This window comes from Aplidium turbinatum, chromosome 4, assembly GCF_918807975.1.
Source record: "Aplidium turbinatum chromosome 4, kaAplTurb1.1, whole genome shotgun sequence".
Classification (NCBI taxonomy): domain Eukaryota; kingdom Metazoa; phylum Chordata; class Ascidiacea; order Aplousobranchia; family Polyclinidae; genus Aplidium; species Aplidium turbinatum.
In genome coordinates, this window is record NC_137475.1 from 33,975,472 (window position 1) to 33,996,113 (window position 20,642).

A 20,642-nucleotide genomic window follows, 5' to 3' on the forward strand; every position below is an offset into this window, starting at 1 on the left:
CTGTGCAAAGTTTCACTAGGCTTTTTTCTTTGGGTTTATTTTTGCAACTTATTTAATGACGCTACTATTTTCTTCTGTGCAAAGTTTCACTAGGATTTTTTCTTTGGGTTTATTTTTGCGTGTCATGTGAACAAAAGTTAATTTTCCCTGGACCTTTTCTTTCTTACTGTAATACCAAAACTTGACAAATTTTGCTGCATCTTGCTGCGATAGCCTACTCGTATGATCTCATTTTGTAACGAATCTTGCCTTATCAATATCACTCGGAGATCAAAGCCAGGCATTGTGACGTAAGACTTGAAATAAGCTGTGCGTGGTTAGTGTAGAAGTACACCCGCACTCCCATCGATTCTTAGCGAAAAATTCACCTTTGTTACACTGATTCAATGTCATCAATCGTTAAAGCAACGTAAAACTCGAAATTTTTCCTGCTTGAATTGAAGCTAAGGGATACAGTATTAACATTTTCTAGATGCTCGCACTAGAATGGGCGGGAAATTATATTCTCACAGCAATTGTTTGTGCTATGCAAGCACGTTTGAGAAACTTGTGTTTCTTCTAAAGGCATGCATGGCTGGTTTTGAGTGTGCTTTTGCTGGCCGATGTTTATCGGCGAAAAATAGCCGATTCAATATATCAGCTACACCTGATATCGGCCGATACATATCGGCTGACCGATATATCGGTCGAGCTCTAAACACAGTGTAACATATGTCTGCTATAATGCTAGTTTTCGGATATTCGGATCTGGATTAGATATTGCTTTTCCTATTATTTTTGGATCAGGATTGGATTCGGATATTTCTAAAAAAATTCGGATTGGATTGGATTATCAAATTTCAATATCCGCACAACGGGTGCAACCTAGTTCGTACCTTGAACCATTCGTACAGTCAGTTCGTACCCTGAAAAAATCGAGAAAAAAAATTAAAAAAGTCGAAGTTGCTGATCGCAGTTTAATAGCACAAAGCTCGGACTGGGAAAGCTTCTTGCAGAGTTTAATCCTGACAGTTTTGCATAGTCTACTTATAGAAGTAGAGGCTTTGAAGCACTGATGCAGGCCCGGTCACTGAGATTGACAGAACAAAGTTTCCGATTGTTGAAGTCTTGTTGCCGGGAATTATTTCACCATTAGATGTCGCTGAATGGAGAGCAGTCTTTAACGTGTGTTGCTCAAGCGCACGCCGTACACCCCTATTTGCTGAACTTGCTAGTTTTATGGTTGATTCGCAACAAAGTCGTTTTAAATAAAAAGATTAAAGCAAAAATGTTATTTGTATAAGAAGCACAGTTTTATAGTTCATGAAACAGGTTTTTTAACACAATGAAAAAATACCATAAAAAAAATTTTTGTTTTGAAAAGATGCTTTCAATTTTTAAATGTTTTAGGTGAGTTAATGGTTGGAAAGTAGCCTAGTTTAGTCTGCTGCACTGGTTTTATCTTCAGGTAACCTTGTTATGACGCTGTCTTAATGATATGACCACAAAGTTTGTTACTGCCCAAAATGAAAAAGTTAGCAACCCTTTACCACTACAACAACCTAAAGAGGATCAACCAAATGAAGCAAGTTATCGCATATGGATTGGAAATGTGGATCCTGCAGTTAATGAGTGAGTTTGCAATCAAGGCATTTTAGATAATTTAAAGGAGGTACCGATAGTATCAGTACCATAGACTAACCCTTCATTTGTTTTTGTATTGCAAATAAATATTATTGTCTTTAGGTTTTAATGTAGTTTTGAACACTGAAAAGTTTGAGTGTTCATCAAGACAATTACCGTTTCTAGTACTAGTTGCAACGTTCATCTGATGAAAGTAAAAGCAACGACAAACAGGTTGATCTATTGCTTCACTGACGTTTCTTGCACTATGACAATGTGCATCCTTAGATCGAATAACAAACAAAATAAAATTTTACAAAGTTATATACTGCAGTGCGGTTGAAAGCAAGCAATAATAAAACACACTTTATTTTAATAGTTGGCCAAAAGATGTGTGAGTGTTTACTTTTTACATTAAATTACCGTACATTGAAACTTCCAATTCATTAAACATAAATTTGCAGCAGTGGATACCAACAGTAATTCGAGATGAAGTTAAATTACAATAACATTTCCAACTGTGTTCAAATAAGCAAGAAGCCTGTGCGAAAGAGAGTGAGAAACAATTTTATCTGCCAATCAGATTTTATAATAGTGTATACTGTATATACAATAAGCTTACATCACAATAACATACATTTCACAAAATAAAGAAACACTTGATAACGCTCAGTGTTAAAGAATTCAATTTGATTAGCCAAGAGCAGCAAAAGACCATTTGGTCATCCAGTCAGGCGCTATCATTCAGTATTACTATCATGCTTATTGTGAGGTCACAAGACAAGTTGTCTGCCTTTTACTTAAATGGACAAACACATCGCTTTGTGAACAAGTAAAGCAAATATAGAGCAACAATTGGTCAACTCTCGGTAGGTGCTCTTGAGCAACACATTTCAAGTCGTGGAGGTTTCTAATGCTTGAAGGCTTAGTTAGAGGGTTGAATAATTTGCAACCAACTTGTATTACAACTAAAAACTTCACACCGTTAACCAATGCTAAAAACTCTCCATGTATTTTCTGGAGTCAGATTTCATAAGTTTAGAAGAATTTTTCCACTTTGAAAATAAATATCCACACCATTCACTAACAAACCATTATTAGGCTCTCTTATTAGGACTCGTGACTTTTATTGTTTATTTTGTGTTTTATTTTGAACTATGTGATGAACCCTAGAAGCTTTCATTTTAGTGACACTCTTTTTAGGTTTAGCTTGCTGCAACTTCTGAAAGGTTTTGGAACCATCAAGGAAATTGATTTTTTGTTTCATAAATCTGGACCAAGTCAAGGAAAATCCAGGGGATTTCACTTTGTGACCTTTTGTTCAAAACTTGTATGTCATTTCAAATGTCATTCTTATATTTTGGATTGTATTATAAAGTTACTGTTGCAATTGTTTTTATAATTAATCATGTTTTATGATATACCCATTGCCAAACCATACAGTACATTGCAAATCACACATGCAATGCAGCAAATAGCTGAAGCAGCAAAGGAGCATGTAGTCTAGGGTTACCATATTTGAAAAAGCAAAATTCCGGACAGTGCATGACTATTTTCTTGAGACCATATATATGCGCTACCAGTGGCGTACGCAGGATTTTCTCAAGGGGGGGGGGGCATTGACAGTGGCGTAGCCAGGAATTTTGAAAGGGGGGGTTGACGACCGGCGGGCAAAGCCAGATGGCGATTTCGCCTAAGACGACACCCAGCGGCGGGGGGTCTGGGGGGCCTCCCCCAGAAAATTTTGAAAAATTACTTTGAATTTGGTGCATTCTGAGAGCATTTTCAACAAAAATGTGGGTATGAATATTCCTGTAAAATGATGCTGTCAGGTGGCATAGCAAAAGGATAAGATCATGTTTTCTTCGGCATTTTTCGGAAATAAAGCTAAGTCTCTATGTTTTCTTGTTGCTAATTCCTGGCTGAGATCTTTGAATGTTTGGTATTGGCAAAACTCGCTCTTTTAATGCTGTTTTGTTTATAATTAGGCAAGTTTTTTTTAGACTGAAAGCATCATTCCCAAGCATAAAGAGACTGAAAGCATCATTCTCAATATCGTGACGTCACACGCGTGCCAAAGGAGGGGTTGTAACCCCCAAACCCCCCCTGGCTACGCCACTGGCCTTTGATATCCCAGTATGGTTTTAGTTTAGACTTTATCCACTTCTTTCTCACTATAATAGGCTTACAGAACACTATGCTACATTGGCATACCTGGGGTGGGGTAGGTGGATTGGGCCATGTATTTTGTATTGGCTTAGTCTATAGACAAACATTGTTAATTGCTTTGACAGTGCAATCCAAAACATATTAAATGCCTTAATCTACGTAGTTAACTTATCCCTGAGTTAACTATTAAAATATTTTTAAGGGGGGGGGGGGCATGGCCCAATGCCCCCCCCCCTGCGTAAGCTAATGTGCGCTACCGAAATGCTAAAGCTGCAAACGTTGTACGATACTCATGCTAAGCGCCAGCTACCGAAATGAAAAGTATTGTCTTCTGTCACGAGCAGAATAATCTCACACCAGGCAGGGTAAGCACTCTCTAAATATAGCTACGAACCGTCACTGAAAAAACTCTCAACTTCAAAGTGAAAAATAATAATGAGAATTAGGTTGTGCCGAAAAAGGAAGAACAGCAATTACATGCTTAAAACAAATTAAAGACACGCTTGTAAGTCAAGTCACTACAAATTTACTCTTCTGACCATGCATATTTTTCTGAAGATTTAATTCTCTTCAATATAATAATAACAAATTATAAACCAAAAAAAAAATAATAAACCAAATCGAAAAAAATTGAACGGTTGCAAAATAAACCAGATTTGGTTTTAAAAAGACTAAAATGGTAACACTGACTTCTAAGTGGTAAACATCATTGATAAGGAAAACGCTCTGTTACATCATAATTCCGTACAACCTCGTAGTAAAAAAAATGCACACGGTACGAAATAACAATGTTCTGGATTGGCAGTGTGCACAGTACGATTGCAGATGCAGTAAAATGAGCTGCCTGAGCGAACTTTTTAGGACACCCCTAATTTACAGGATTATTCCCGCAATTTTAATTCCCCCAAAACGCCCATCATAGAATTCCGGACATTTAAGCATTTTTTTAAATTCCTCCCGGACACAAAATTTAACCCTAAATTCCGGACATGTCCGGAATTTTCCGGACGGTATGGCAACCCTAATGTAGTCATCAAATCAGCTGATACCAATCATTTTTGGAATGCTATTAAGTGACTTGCCAAAGCACATCTGTGTGCTTTGGAACGGTTTTAAACAAACATGCTTTTGCGTGATGTGCATGCGTTTTAACCACGGACACACTACCAGCCCTGCTAACTATATTTAGCCTTTTAGTAATAGTTACTGGTATTTGTAGACCAACTTTCTTCATAGCAGCTTATTTATTTTATTATTGTACCATCAATTTTCTTAGTTTATGGGGTGTGATAAATTGGGTGGACAATGCCAATGGACATAATTGCTGAGGGAAAGGCGGCCAGAGAAAGGAACTGGCCACGCTATTCTTTTTACTGTCGAAAGCTTAGTACAGTGAGAACCTTATCTTCTCATATCCGACACTTGAACAAGCATGGGATCACCTCTACCTCACTTAAATTTGAAGCAACAATGTTTAGTAGTTGATTGTTTAATGTATAGTGTTAGTGTTTACTTATGAGTTGACGTCAAATCTGATGCTTTATTTTCTTTAAACGAAGTTGCTGTCTGTGGCAAAGAAAACTCTTTGTCATTGCTTTCTGCGGGTCTGCTACTATTTGGTGAGTCCGATTCGGTGAGTTCCTAACCTCTAACCCCTAAAACGGCAATGATAATTAGGCTACGCTACGGTACCCAATAATTAAAAAAAAAAAATTGAAAAAATCACCGAATAGGGATCGGACTCACCGAAACGGGCCATTCCGGCTTTCTGCACCAGCTAAAATTATGTGTTATTTGATCGCTCTGCTTAGGAAGCCGAAAATGTAATACAAAGTTTGAACGGAAAGCAATTTTTCGCAAAGACCTTGCAAGTGCGGTGGGCTCATGAACAACCAACGCCTGATAAGAAACCTGTTAAGGTTACCCTGCAAAGTGATCTTTTAAAAACTCAAGGTTCGCCTACGGAAGACGGCGGACCGAAATCATCAAAGTAATTCTGATTGATTAATTATAATTATACAAATATACACGTTATATGATGCATACTGTTATAGCTTGGGTAAAGAGGTTATTTTTTCAACCATAAACAGACACAGCTCAGCAATAATACGACATTTAACATTATAACACAAAAATAAGGTCAGTTTTTCAATCATTGGATTAAACAATATTTTTGATGTTATATTGTGTTTTTCTAGTATTTTCGTATGCAATGTGTAATTATTTTTCTCTTACTGAAAGGCTTGAAAGGGACTACTTAAACCGTATGTATTGTACAGTCGAAATCTCCACATAGAGATCTGTTGGGCATGATACAAAGAAAAAGAAGCAGAGGTCGGCAAAGATTAATGTATTTAAACAGGTTGAACCAATGGGCCATAAATACGACAACCAATACTACCATTTTTATAAGGATGTCAAATGGCAGAGAAGTTTGGTAGACCATGGTCGCCAATCTCTGCATCAGATTAGGCACATAATCATCATCATAGTCAAAAGCGTTTGCTTTATTTTATTTTTGTGTTATTATGTTAAATGTCGTATTGTTGCTGAGCTATGTCTGTTTATGGTATATACACTACAGTATACATACTGTTATAGCAACAACAATGTCATTTATAGCTTATTGTTGCACACATGTTATCATTGCACTGAGATGAATGTCAGTTATTCTAACCAAGAAAATAAAGAGCTCAAAATGTAGATGCTAATCTGATGTTTAGCAAACGTTTCAAGAATTAATGGTTCGATTGAAGGTGGACATAAGGAATAGTTTTGATTGTTAACTAGTTTTGCTTTGGTTTATACGAAGAGTGCGTTTCATTACCTGATCAAGGGGATTATCCAATGGATGGGCTGAATGGTTATTGCACCTTATTGCTATTTTCCAGCCAGAATTTGATCACTTTTATATTTATTTTACATTTGCAGACATTGAATCAATGTAAAACGATCAAGCCGAGTTAACGCAACGCTGCGCGAAGATTTCACGTGGTTGTCAGTTGCATAAAGCAGCACTTATGTTAAGTTTTGGTATGAAATAGCGTGATAACACGTTTGCAAGTTCCTCTGCAGATAGCATACTACTGATAGTGTGTTAGATATGTGTAGAAATAATAGAACGTTAAAATATTGTTATACTTGTTGCATTTTTAGAGTTTCAATGATTAGTTCGATTGAGCGAAAGTTAAAAGAAATGGAAGAAAGCAAAAAATGCTCCGCTTCGTCTTCAAGTGGCTTACATCCATTACTACAGCAAGCCAAAACCAATGAAGCCATCGCGGAAGCACGCAAGCGCAGGCATCCATATCGCAAGCCATACTCAAAAAAGAGATAAAAGTTTGTAGTGTGGAGACACAATGCGTTATCAGCATGCGATTGTACTTCCTTGTTGACGAGCTGCTAATAACTTTTCTTCGAAGAAAATTGTCTGTGAAAGACGGAAGGAACCAAAATGCTTTTGAACTATAGATGCAAATATCCTAATTCGATTTAGGAAAAGCACGATCAACGAAATACAAACTTGTTCTACTGTGACTGTTACTAAACTACGAATTATTTCCCGAAAAGCATTTACTTGACTAAACTAATCGTGAAGGATGTTTTTAAGATGTTAAAGCGAAACGGATTTGTAACGCATTGTTATGTGATACAGATTATTTCCTCATACAATGATACGTACACTGAGGTTTTGAAAAGTGCAGATTCTAGAATGAAATCGTGTGCTTATTGAGGTGTCACTGTCATGTTCAAACGGTTTAAAGGAATAGTCATCTGTATTATTTTATTTGTGTTATACCAAAAATACCACTCAAGACTTTGCTCAGCCAGTAAATTAGTTTTTTTACATTGACGTCCGCATATTTTAAGTAATAATGAAAAAAATTATTGTCGGCAAGGTTAGCACCACCGCGCTGACGAGTTAATGTAGCCTACGTATTCGCACAGTAACACAAACCTTGGCTTAAAGTAAAATTTACTTTCGGTTGTTTTCGATCGAATATTTCAAAAGTTTATGAAAGGTAATTGTCATTTATTAATGAGCAATGTAAACTGTATTCAGAAAATAATTCGCTTGCTAAAGGTATGTAACTGTGCAAAATGCATTTGTGTGTTTCGGTGGACTTTATACCAATTTCACAACTACGTTAAATATCAATCATATTGAGGCATGTAGGCCGATTAACGGGAAATGTTTATTAACATTTTGATGTTTTTTACTTGAAATTGTCACTTTCATGTGTTAGAATCGTGTACTCAACATAACAAGATATTTTTATTTTGCTGTATATCTGTTGTAAGAGCCACTTCAGTATTAGCCCACCAAAGGTTTGTCGATTTGACACAATTTTACTCTGACAAATGGGCGACTTGTCACGCATTGTCACGTAGCACACATTTTTGCATCGTTACATATTGACAAATTTTGGTTTGGTAATATGATGTGGTGGCGAATACTCAAAACGTTTAATCGACTTTACGCAAAACCCTGTTGAATTTAAAATGAAAGACGACACAGCACATGGTAGCAATAATAGCAAGCTAATCACACTTCAAAGTTGTTTTATTTTTTACAATATGCTTGTTGTTGCAGATGAATGTTAGGGTTTGAAGTTGTTTGTTGCATTGTAAATTATTATTCTTAGTCACCTGGCAGTACTTTTACCGGGGTAGCGTTTCGACTGTGTAACGGAAAGATATCGGAAAGTTGTTATTTGAATTGGATCGAAAAAAAGGATGTCTGAACAAAAAAGGCATAGAAGAATCGAGAGATCAGACTTGAGAAGAAAGTTATCGCTCAATGTAACAAATGACAAAAAACAATCGTCGTTTCAACGTAGTGGTGTCCACGGCAGCAAACGAGATGTTTCTCCTAGAGACAGAAGTTTTGAAAGACCTACAGGTAAAGTTGTATATTCTGTATATCTTTATTGCATCTCGCATTCTTTAGCTACAGCTATTTCAACAAATTGACATTAAGTATTGTGTTCAGCTTAACGATCGTTATTTGAAACACACTTTTTTATTCATTATGATTTTTTAGGTTGTGGTTAACCGGTTATTTGAAAACTCTTTATACCGTTCATAGCCCATGAAAAACTAGCCTGCTTTGCTTTATCTAAACTCTCTCTTTCCTATTTGCTCCAAAGAAGTCTGGTTTTTGCGTTATCTCTGGTTTTCTGGTTTATTTTATCTGGTTCCTGCTTTATGTAAGTTTATTTTTCGAATTTATCAAAGTTGTGTACACTGTACAGTGGTGGTCTTAAGGTTTTGTCGGCCCTGGGCAAGAAGTAATATGTGGGCACCTACAGCCTGGTATCGACCAATTAAAGTACCCAAACTCAAATAACCATAATTCACAATAACACAAGAAAGGAATTAACATGATACGACAACAAACAGCGATGGTAAGCGAGAAGGGTGTATTTCGGCAAACTCTTTAATAAGAGAAGCATTGTTTATTGTTTTGCCCACGTTGTGCTTAATTGAAACAACAGCTAGTGCAGTTTTTGGATAAGCGCGAGCCCCGTAAATTTGCGGCCCTGGGCGGTCGTCCAGTTTGCCCACCCCAAAGGCCACCACTGGTTGTTTAGTTTATGCTTAGCTAGGGACGGTACATTACGGGACGCGCAACTCCGTTGTTCCTTCAACATTAGAAGGGTCAATTGCCAATTTGACATTTTTTTACGCTTTACTGCAGGCTTGCTTTCAACTAAAAACCTTAAATTACTTTAAAACCAACTTAACTCTTCTTATATAACCCATAAAAAGTAAAATATTTTGTAAATTAGAAAAAAACGTAACCCTTCTAGTGTTGCGGATAAGCCAAAAGCGGATGAAGTTTCGCATCCCTATGATCTACCATCCCTAGCTTAGCCGTGGTTTCTTGGTCACAGATTTTTCCACTCCATGTCAGGACACTTTCAATGCCCGAAGGTCACCGATTGCGAAAACTTTTAAGAGCAAAATAATTGAACATCTGGATAGTTCTACCCCATCCTCGTCTTCAGCTTCTGACCGACGGCATCGACATTCGGTAAGTTGTGGTTTTAAGACCGCCATCGCACACTGAACAGCATCCTTAGATATCTCTCTCATCCGAAATGGCTCGTTTCGGAGAATCTGATTCGGAAAAATTCCAATTCGGAGACAGCATTTTTCGGAGATGACCGATTTAATGATTTCTTGAAAATCTAACGACGGCTTCTGTTTATTTAAAGAATTTATAGGGATCATTTAGGTAGGCGTTATTTGTGTTTACCTTCCCATATCCAAACCCATGCAAACGAAACGGTTTCAGTGAGGTAGATGTGAATTAGCTGATATCTTACAGGTATAAGCTACAGTGGTGGATCATGCTAGTAGCGTTCAGAGGAGGGATCATGAACTGTTTTTATTTTCGCTGAGACTTCTAGTTGAGTCTTTTTTGCCGAGACTTTATTATTGATTAAGCTCTTGTTAAATCATGAAACGCCGTTTGATAGATTTTTTTTTCTCGCTGAGACTTTATTTGATTAGCCTCTATTAAAAGCTAATTTCTTTGAATTAACAAGTGCCGGTGTGGGATTTTAGAAACCTCCGGAAAAGGCCTACTCCGAATAGTAGTAGACCGTCTCTCATCATATGATTTATTTGTTAGAAGTCTTCCGATTCCAAAAAAGCGAGCCGTCACAAACTCTTTGAAAGCTCCTATGAATCTTCGCCGTATTTACCTTCAAAGACATCATCTTCTAGAAAGTTGGACAGAAGCCGCGATAGTTCTAGAAGCAGCAGGGACCGACGCACAAATGTTACTCTTGATTTTGAGAAACTCTCCAGCAGTGGTGCTCACAATGAAAGAAAACAATCAGAAAGATTTCTAAGCTGTCGATACTCTTCTGATGAAAGCTGTTCTTCTAAATCTGATAGCGAAACCAATGGGGCTGAGCATGTCAGAGATTCGTATCATTCCAAATCTAGCGAAGATATTCACTACAGCGACAGCTATGAAGCAACTCCGGGTAAACGTCAGAGAATCGACATTGGTCATCAACCTGCGAATCGTTCGCATGAAAAAGACAGCTTTCACTCTAGCAAAGACGAAGACTTCTACAAACGTCGTATGGTGGATCAAAGGAAGGTACGTAAATTCCACTGACATGACCAATCTGTGGAAAACATGTTTTCTAATAGATGCCAGTCATGGGTTTTTGTTTTGTCGTTTATCCATCAAACAAGAAACTAGTCCACAGCTTTCAATTTACTTGTATGACGTTATGATTTCTATGTGACGATTTTTAATTGGGTTTTATTTCATTAGTCCGTATTGTTTTAAAAATAAAATAGTTTTCGCCTTCAGTTTATTTGGATCGTAAATAATTCGCTAGATTTGGAATGATACGCTTTGATTTTTTACATTCATCATACGTTTTTAACACTGTATAAAGCAGTGAATTTCAACCGGTGTTATGTAAAAGATCGTCAAATGTTCCGCAAGAAATTGATTGGTTTGACCAGTGTTCCATGGAACACCTGTCGAAAATCACAAGAGCTTCGCGTTTGTCTTTATGCAATTCCTGCCCGAATATCAACTTTGTGCTCATCCAAACAGGCCCAGATATCGTACTGAAAAAAAGTGAATAAATTGTTGTTGTGTTCTTTATTTTGTTGCATCATTATAACATTTCGTTTGGTGTTCCGCAAGATTATTTCAATGCACGAAGTGTTCCATGGCTCAACAAAGGTTGAAAAACACCGGTGTTAAGAATCTTCATCGCGCCTTTAGGCGCATTCCGTGATGTGTTAATGTATTGTTTCTCTCTTTAGTTTGTTCAGAGAGCTTCCGATAGACGGTTCGATGATGATGATGAGGTTCGAAGCAGGAAGAAGACAACTTCATCTTTTACAGGTTTGTTCGTTACTGGCTAATGATATTTCATCACGCAAATTTTCTTAAATTTAGAGTTGGAGTGGGTTGTTTTTCAGTTAGATGACTCTGTTATACTGCCGGGTTGAAATCAGTGTTTTATAATGAAATTCTTGGGTCTCTAAAAGTTAAACGCAAAATTTCTTTTTTTGCATTGGCAAAAAGTTTTTCAAACAGTTTTTGATTTGTGATTATATTGTGCACTTATTCAAATCATGTTTTTGTTGATGAAAAGGGTCTACAGAAAACAAGCAATGTTTTATGTTTTTGAAAAAAGGGTGGTGTTGTATTCTGTGGCATCACTTGCGTTCCTATGTTAGATTCAGTCATCCAAACTTCTTCGTTAATCAACTTCAACTGACATTTTAGATACCGAGCGGACCTTCCCACGTACTGGTTTCTCATCATCATCTACAAATTTGTTGGAAAGAAAACAAAGAAACGTCTCAACCGATAATTACCATCGACGTGGCTTTTCTGATAGTTGGTCAACCGTGTCAAGTCCACGCATTGCTGGAAGAAAGAGATTATCTGATGGTAAACGGATATTTTGTTTATAAGTTTTTTTAAAGCCTACTAAAATATCACAGACTGTCACACTGAATTAATAAAATCAAATTTATTTTATAGCTTTTCTCCACACAAGTGTGACTTCATCTTCATCAGTACGTCATTCTTCTTCAAATAGCATCATAATTTAGTAATCTTAACATAAGTATAAATTACAAAAAAAAATTGTCTCAGGGCACCTGTTAACGTCGTCATCACGAAGCCAAAGTTTGGGAAGCGCATCATTATTTCCTCGAGAGTTTAAATCTCCATTTTATAAAAACTTAAATGAAGATCAGCTGGCAAGCGCTCGTGGTGCTCTTCAACAAGAGGTAAGTTGATCGTGGCTGAGAAAAAACACTCCGCGGTTTAATTTTTTTGGGTTTGTCTACAGGCACAAAAAACAACCCGACTTCATCAACCTTCAAAAAAGAATACTTTAATACTTTGATGACGATCATGGCGCTTTCTTACATAGTAATAGTTTTTTGCGACAGGTTTGAAGTGGGCCAATGCCTGATTTGCGTGGCGTAAACTTTTTCGCGTTTTGGAGAAACAGATCAGTCGAAAAAAGTTTAACGTAATCCGTTGTTTTCTCATTTTCGTCCTTGCAAAGGCCAAGTGTTGTTAGTTTCAAAGCGTCGATTACAAGAGTAGGTGCTGTACTGCCTTCAAGTCCTATTGGAGAGTCATACACAGTTACACAGTACACACCTTGTATTGAGAAAAGTTGTTTATGCACGAAACTTACTTTGAGCAAACTCTAAGAGTTCAGGTTGACTTTGTCCAAGTCTACGAAGTCTAAACTCAAAATAAAAGACCTTTTTTATGGAAGCTTTGTCGGAAGTTTGATAAATTTAAAATTATAAATGCCTGATGGAAGGACATTTTTAAATCGCAACCAATTGAAATATAAGGTTAGAGCCATTTGCTTTTCTGAAGGTTTTTAATGCCAATATTACCAACATTACGACATGTAATAACGTGAAAGAAAGATAAAATTGTTGCTACCACTACCAATACAACAATGATATTTGAGGTGTTGAAACAAACCAAATTTTCTATTTATTTTGTCGTAACAATTCATTTTGTGCGATGTGCGAAGATTGCCAGTTTGCCACCGCTCAAGACCGTGCGGCTGTGTATTAGACACGGAAAAGGATGCCTGAAGGTGGACACGAAGATTGACTTCCTTGCCTTCTCGTCCATTTAATCAAAATCTTCAACATCCGGGGGTAAGCCTGGATACAACAACAAAAATGAAAAAATACACTTTTTTTGAACATATTATTTTATGTGCAGATGAGAAGCGATGTACCTTACGTTGACACCCATTGCCATATTGACTTTCTGTTCAAGCGGTTGTCGTTTTATAATACTATGGATGAGTATATGGACCAAACCTTTTTTAAGGTGAGTTGGTGGATTGGGCCTTCAACTGTGTTACTGGTTTCTCCAACAACACCTAGCAGGCAAACCACTTTAATTTAACGTCTGCAGACGCAGAATTTATGCTTAAGGGACTGATTTCTTGGCTGCTACTAAACACTACGCTATAGTCATTTTTTTAACTTTGTTGAGCTCACACATTACTTGTCAAGCAACTAAGTACAAAACATAAATACAACGTCAAGTGATCTAAAATCTAACGTCTGGATTGTAATTGTTCTTCATTCACTTCTCACGTTTTGAACATTCGTTTCAGTTTCCTGCCAATTTCGAAGGCTGCATCGCTGATTGGTGCCAGCCGAGCCTTTACCACCAAGCACGCAATCAGCTGAACGCGACCAACTCAAAATTTAAGTTGTGGGGTGCATTTGGTTGCCATCCACACTTCGTTCAGGATTACGATGACGCGGTTGAGAAGAGGATCGAGGATCACATTGACAAGTACGACAATGTGATCGCGTGGGGCGAGATGGGACTGGATTATTCTGACAGGTGGCTGTGTATTTTACGATAGAAAATATATTTATTCAGTTAAACGAGATTTGTGTGATAAAGTCGTTTTTAAACATGACGTCGTTTATGTTCAGCTCGAATTTCCGAGATGTGAAATGTGCCCGAAATTTTGACAATAGTATGTTGTGCCATTGCGCATGGATCATAAACAATGAAGCATTTGTTTGAGATTGTACACTGGCACAGAGTCTGTGTGTTTGTGGTATTTAATGAAATAAAATGACAAGATACCCGATAAAAGCAACTTACGTGTTATTCAGTTAATGAAGTGGCCCATCCACGACTTTTTCGTTTTCTTAATCCAATTTTTTTGTACAACAGACATACAAATACATATTGTTTTTTCATTTATTCAGGTTTGGTCCAACTGATCACGCGCTACAGAAGCGAGTTTTTGCCCGGCAATTAGAGGTCGCTTGCAAACGAAACCTTCCTCTCGTGATTCACTGTCGGGACGCCGATCCAGATTTGCTCAAGATAATGAAGAAGCACGTACCGCATGATACAAAGATCCATCGGCATTGCTTAACCACAGAGTAGGTTGTCGTTTACATACCCGTCAGACGTTTGTGGTTTTTACAAAGATCACGGAGCTATAGGCCTACTTTATTTTTTTCTTATAGTTTTTAGTCTGTTGCGTTTATGACATCAGCGCTATAGAACTGATTTGAACGACGCATTGAACTGTTGAAAAACTGATTTGAGGATTGCGGTGGTTCAATCTGTAGCCTAAATGACGCCCATATCCCAACTTTAAATCTTTAAACTCTAATTTTAAAGCTACCAAAAGATTGTATCATCTGCGAATAGAAACCACATCTTCAAGTTTTTTACTCTTATGTCGTGATTCTTTCAGAGAAAAAGACGTACGTCCACTCCTAGACCACTTTCCTAATTGTTACGTTGGTTTCACAAATCTCTTGACCAATCGGAGCGCCTATCGACCACGTGACGCTGTAGCTAAAATTCCGTTGGACCGCATTGTGCTTGAAACCGATGCACCTTATTTCTTACCGAGGTGTGCCACTAAGGTGAGTATAAACCAATGCAGGAGAAAGTTTTTTCATTCGTACGAGACCTACTGCTATCCATATAGCAAAATAGGCTATTTTTGATGGGTTTTGCTGACGTATTTTGCTATTTGGGATATTTAAAACTTACTCTGACCTTTCTAAAAAGGCTGTTTTAAAAGTCTAAAGAAATAATGTATTGTAGAATTTTCTAAAGATTTTTTCTTTTAGTGTAAAATGAATATTATTGCTTGATTTTGAACCTGGCAACAACTATATCCGTTCTTTTTTCTGCTCGAATTGTTATCATTTTTTTTACTCCCACCGTCAGATCTGAGCTGACCAATACAATTTTTTTTATTTCGCAGGAAAGTCAAGCACTGGTCAAGTGGTCCCACCCTGGCATGGCATCCAGTGTCGCTTGTGAAATTGCGAGCATCAAAGATATGGATCTTGACGAAGTCCTACTGAGTGTTCGGGATAACGTGACCCGCTTGTACGGCATATGAGAAATTTCGACAACACGACTTTTTATCTGTTCATATCACACTCGAGTATGAGTCAACCGATGTGCCAAATGCTAACAATTCAACTCTTCATACCGCTTTCCTATTATTGTTTTCTTGGAATGCATTTTGTTCTTGTCACTTTACACACGTTTTTTTTTATTAATGTTGAGGAAGCAACCTACTTTTAAAACGGTTTGAAAACTATGCTCGTGTAAACCACTGTTAATCACATCTCGGTGATAAGGAATGCAGCAATTAATTTGTAGATGCCCTTTCTTTCATGCCTTCAAAACTGCCGTGTTTTTCTGATCTCTTAAACTTTAAAGTTTAAGGAAAATTGAAAACAACTGCTTCGGTCTCCACGAAATGCTGCTAACGATAGGTGCTGGCTGTCGTGTTGCCAAAGCAGTAGTTTATTGAAGTGCTTGCTGCAAGGTAACAATTATAACGTCTAATTTACTGCAAGTAAGCTAACTCTATTTGGGTGGAATACTTTCTGTTTTAAGTCTTAACGTGATTTCAATCACGATAATAGTGAATTGAATTTTTAATGCATATTATTTTTTATAAATTGCATTGTGTGATGAATAATTCATGTTCTGTATATAATATGCTTGTTTCCAATTTTGGGACAAATATAAATTGAAATACTATCTTAATGAAGTATCTTCTGCAGTAGGGTTCGGAAGTAAAAGAAGACGTCATAAGCTATCATATTTATTTCTATTTGGCATTACATTTGTTTTCACACGCAGTACCTGAATCTAGACTAAGTGATTGTTTGTCAGTTACAAAGAAATATGTTATTGGTCGGTGGTCACAGCGGTAAACCATAATCTCTTCGTGGGAAAATTGTAACATGAGATTCCCGAATCCGTTCGTCTGTATGTAATGACCGAAAGAGAAACACTCTTCTGAAACGTCTATTCAAAATTGTATTTCTGTAAAATTAGCCACCTGGCTGTCGAAAATGGGACGACGGTACGCCACTAAAACCTGTCACTACAGAACAAACTACTTAGATAAAGACGGAATTTTCGTCCAGCTGGCAAGCACTAAGCAAACAGTTAAATTTGCGACTAACTCTCAAGCAACCATTTCACGAATGACCAGAATAGATATCAATATCTCAAACTCACGTACGCAGTACTGTGACGTAATAGTGAAAGACATTGTCACGCAATTCAAACAGGTGTTCAAAGGCGGTGATGCAATGTTTCATGTTTAAACAGGTTTGACACAATTCTTACGAACGATGGTGCAATTTTAGCTCATTTTGAGGAAAAATTCCATGACGTAAGATTCAGTAGACCTGAACGGTTTTATATGACGTTTGATTTGTATAGAGATTGGCCGTAACAGTCGGCTATCGGTCAAGTTCAGCAAAGCGATAAACGTGAAATGCCTTTTAGTCTAGTCGGTTAGAGATAGCTTTGTCTCGTAGCTGAAAGTGTTTCAATTGACTACATAAAGCTGACAGAAGGCTAGATAGTTGGATAATTCCTGAAGTTATGAAACAAAAACAGGTGCTGTCTACGGTAGCCTAGAGCGTGGACGTGAATCAATGCAGTAGGCCAGTGTAACTCTGTGGACCAGCGCAGGTCTGGTAAGAACTGGAATGAGATGGATTTGCAAATCAATTTTTTACTTTTATTTTCAGTCACAGATAGTTTCTTTGCTATAAGGGAACGTTCAAATATTACGTAACGCCTTCGAGGGGGAGGGGGGGGGGGTTTATGCAAAACGTTACGTTAGCGTCACATCGGGGGGGAGGGGATTCAAGCAAAACGTTACGTAACGCTTTCGAGTACGGAATGGTAGTTTTTTGTGCTGAATTTGTAGTGAAAAAGCGTTACATGGGGGAGGGGGGGATTGAAAAAAGCGTTACGTTGGCGTTACATGGGGGAGGGGGGGGTCAAAAATTCGGAAAAAAGGCGTTACGTAATATTTGAACGTTCCCTAATTGCTTTATCACAACAAAAATAGTGTTTACTAAACTCGCTTTACAGAATGACCATTGATAAGCTGCGTTGGTGAAGTATAATAGACTATTGAGAATAACGCATTCAATATATAGCCGCCCATGATGAGCATTAGAAAAAATCTGATATTAACTTCAATGGGAGGGGCAGAGGTGGACACTCGTTCCTTTGAAAGTAAAACGTTACGCTACAATAAGTCGAAAAAGCTGCGATAGTGCCTACCTCTTCCGTTACTCGGATCAAAAGTGTTTTGTTTTAGCTGACACTAAAAAGCGTTGTTCAAGCAGGTTACTTTTTGAAGTCAAATAACCTTGAAAACGATTAATAGCCTTTCAGTGGGCAGTTTCAGTTCTCTTCTATACGCTCACAGGAACTGGCATGAGGTGGAAAGAAAACTTGAAACTGACCTGAAACTGGTGGCTGACTATCTGGACAAGTGGAGGCTCAAACTGAATGCGTCAAAAACAACAATTTCCGCTTTCCATCTAAATAATCGGGAATCTCAGCGTCAACTGTCTGTCTCGCTAAAAGGAAAAGTGGGCTATTATTTAGTAGGCTACCCTACAATATTCGCTCACACTGCCATTTCAACGTTATATAAAACACGTTTTGGGTGAAGTTTTATTCTTATCTTACGCATCAATTAAAAAATCGCTCTTAAAAAGTTTGCTAACGTTGATATTGCATCTTTCAAGATGCCGCAAAGGCCTCGAAGAGATAAAGCGCTACGCCAGTAGGCTATTTACAATTTTACATACAGACAAATCTCATTTAGACGTTGAATTAACGTTGGCCATGCTATGCCAACGTTTAAATGGATGATGAAGGACGTCAATTAATTCTCATGCCGCAGTATGACATAAACTGTTTTTTACAGGAGTAAAAGTTAAAAATAGCGTTTCTGAAACGACAAATATCAATTCTGCCACCCTTTCATAAGTCAGTCCTTTGTAGACCCAATTTCTTGTCTAAAAATTGACAGCAATCCATTATTTAAACTTGTTGTTTGGAAAGAAAAAAGGATTGCTAAAATGCAAGTGTTTTTGTACAATGCGATGGACCACCAAAGAGAGATATGAATTCAGGTAAACGCAAGCTTTATGTCTGTAAAATTAACGCAATAATCTTTTAACACAAAGACACGGTCATCTTTCTATTAAAAATAGTCTTGAAATTACGTAGCGTAAGCTAGTACGATGCTGACATCGATTCATTGAAGGGTTTTCAAAGCAGGTGTAGGCTACAAAAGCAAAAGTCGTTGATCATAGGGCTGCTTTTGAAGGATTTCAATTCGTTTGAGCAAGGGTAGTGGTCCAATGGGGTTGTGCGATCCACTCGGTGGCGCTACAACTGGGTCCTAGCAACACGCTCGCAGTGATTGCTTCAAGCTTTAGCACGCTTTGCGTAACGCGCGTATAGCTGATATGGGTGGGATGGGAGTGCAGTGTTGTGTTGATGTGAAGGCAAGAAGGTGCATATTACAAAGTTTGATACATGTTAGGCTTGATTAACGTTGCTGTGGCTATAAAAGCAAATAAGTAAACAGGCTTTTCGAACACATTGCATGACAAGGTATCGACTTGTGGTGACAGGCAGAGAGGGAGACAGAGCAGTTTTTGAAGCTATAATCCTTTAATAATGTCCTTGAAGTCTATGATTGTGCTGTCCCTTCCTTGTAATAATAAATTGAGATGATTTAACTCCGTAAACATGTCAGTTAAATAAGCAAGATTTTCTTCAAAATTATCAGCATTCATCACATCAATCAATTTTTTTTCAATCATGCCATTTTGTTTTTGGATTTGTTTGGCAGTTTGCTTCTTTTGCATTTCACTATCAATTTTATGCTGCATAAATGCCTTTACTTCTCTTCTTAGCTGAAATAATCGATTCAAAGCATTGCCTTTTGATTCAAAGCATTTGTCTTTTGATGACATTAAATAAAAACTCTTCTTTAATGTCATCTTTTATTTTGTAATGGACGTAAACTAGCATCTGTGCACAAGATCGAACTCCAGTGGACTCATCCACTGCAATGCTGAACAAGCCAGATTCTTTAATTTCCTTCACAACAGTCTCCTTAACATTGTCTGCCATTTCAAAAATTTGTCTCTGCACTTTTGTTGGATAGTGAAACTTGCATACCCTGCCATCACCTTTTATATAGGCTACCAAGTACTTATAGGCTACTTGCATACAACCATTTATATAGGCTACCAAGTAGCCTACTTGCATGTTTAACTGTATGATGATTGATGAATCAACCATGTTTGATGGGTGTGCGGAGCACACACTCTGAATATACGCCTCTGCAATATCCAGGGTTGCCATCGACATGGACCCCAAAATAAGGACAACAGAAAAATTAAATTTTCATACAAAATAAAACAAACGTTTTTGAACAAATCTCAGCATTTATACGAGCCATTATATATCACATGCCATATTGTTTGCCAGAAACAATGTGTTCCAGCAACTCATTGTTCGTAAAAAAATACTTTGTGCATCTCACGACAACTCAGGTCTAGGTTTACTTTTACTGTAGTGGGGATTTGGCTGTCATTCTACTAAGTTTATTCACTAATTGTTGAAAATAAGACAAAATAAGGACTCAAATCAAAAAGAAGGACATTTCCTAGCAATAAGGACAGTAATATTTTCTAAGATAGAGTTCTTCAAAATAAGGACAAATCTTAGAAATAAGGACGGTATGGCAACCCTGGCAATATCCCTGGAATGGGGTGATTTACCGATTAGGTCCGTGTTGTGTACCGTCTTCCTGGCGTTCAATTAAAAAATGGTTTTCGATTTCGCCATTTACTCGACAAACCTCCTAAGAAACTCTAGTTGCTAAGCGATCTGTTTCTGACGGCCCTCCCTACTGTACACTTAGTTAATTACAAGCACTTTTGCAACTTTATGAGATGTTTTCTTTATTTTTATATCACTCTTC

At 37.5% G+C, this 20,642-nt stretch overlaps 2 protein-coding genes across 2 annotated transcripts; both read left to right on the plus strand.

Annotated features, from left to right (window-relative positions):
• Window positions 1-1,401: 1,401 nt before the first annotated feature.
• On the plus strand, window positions 1,402-8,366 carry LOC145769487 (putative RNA-binding protein 18). The gene is made up of 4 exons (XM_082581133.1): window positions 1,402-1,611; window positions 2,806-2,932; window positions 5,583-5,761; window positions 6,928-8,366. The coding sequence occupies exons 1-4, from the start codon at window positions 1,478-1,480 to the stop codon at window positions 7,106-7,108; spliced, it is 621 nt and encodes a 206-aa protein (XP_082437259.1). The 5' UTR covers window positions 1,402-1,477; the 3' UTR covers window positions 7,109-8,366.
• Window positions 8,367-8,369: 3 nt separating this feature from the next.
• On the plus strand, window positions 8,370-16,543 carry LOC145769486 (uncharacterized). Its single transcript, XM_082581132.1, has 11 exons — window positions 8,370-8,674; window positions 9,669-9,808; window positions 10,412-10,891; window positions 11,578-11,659; window positions 12,047-12,214; window positions 12,422-12,558; window positions 13,529-13,639; window positions 13,932-14,167; window positions 14,545-14,724; window positions 15,045-15,219; window positions 15,567-16,543. Exons 1-11 carry the CDS (start codon window positions 8,509-8,511, stop codon window positions 15,705-15,707), a joined length of 2,016 nt encoding a protein of 671 aa, XP_082437258.1. The 5' UTR covers window positions 8,370-8,508; the 3' UTR covers window positions 15,708-16,543.
• The last annotated feature ends 4,099 nt before the right edge of the window (window positions 16,544-20,642 follow it).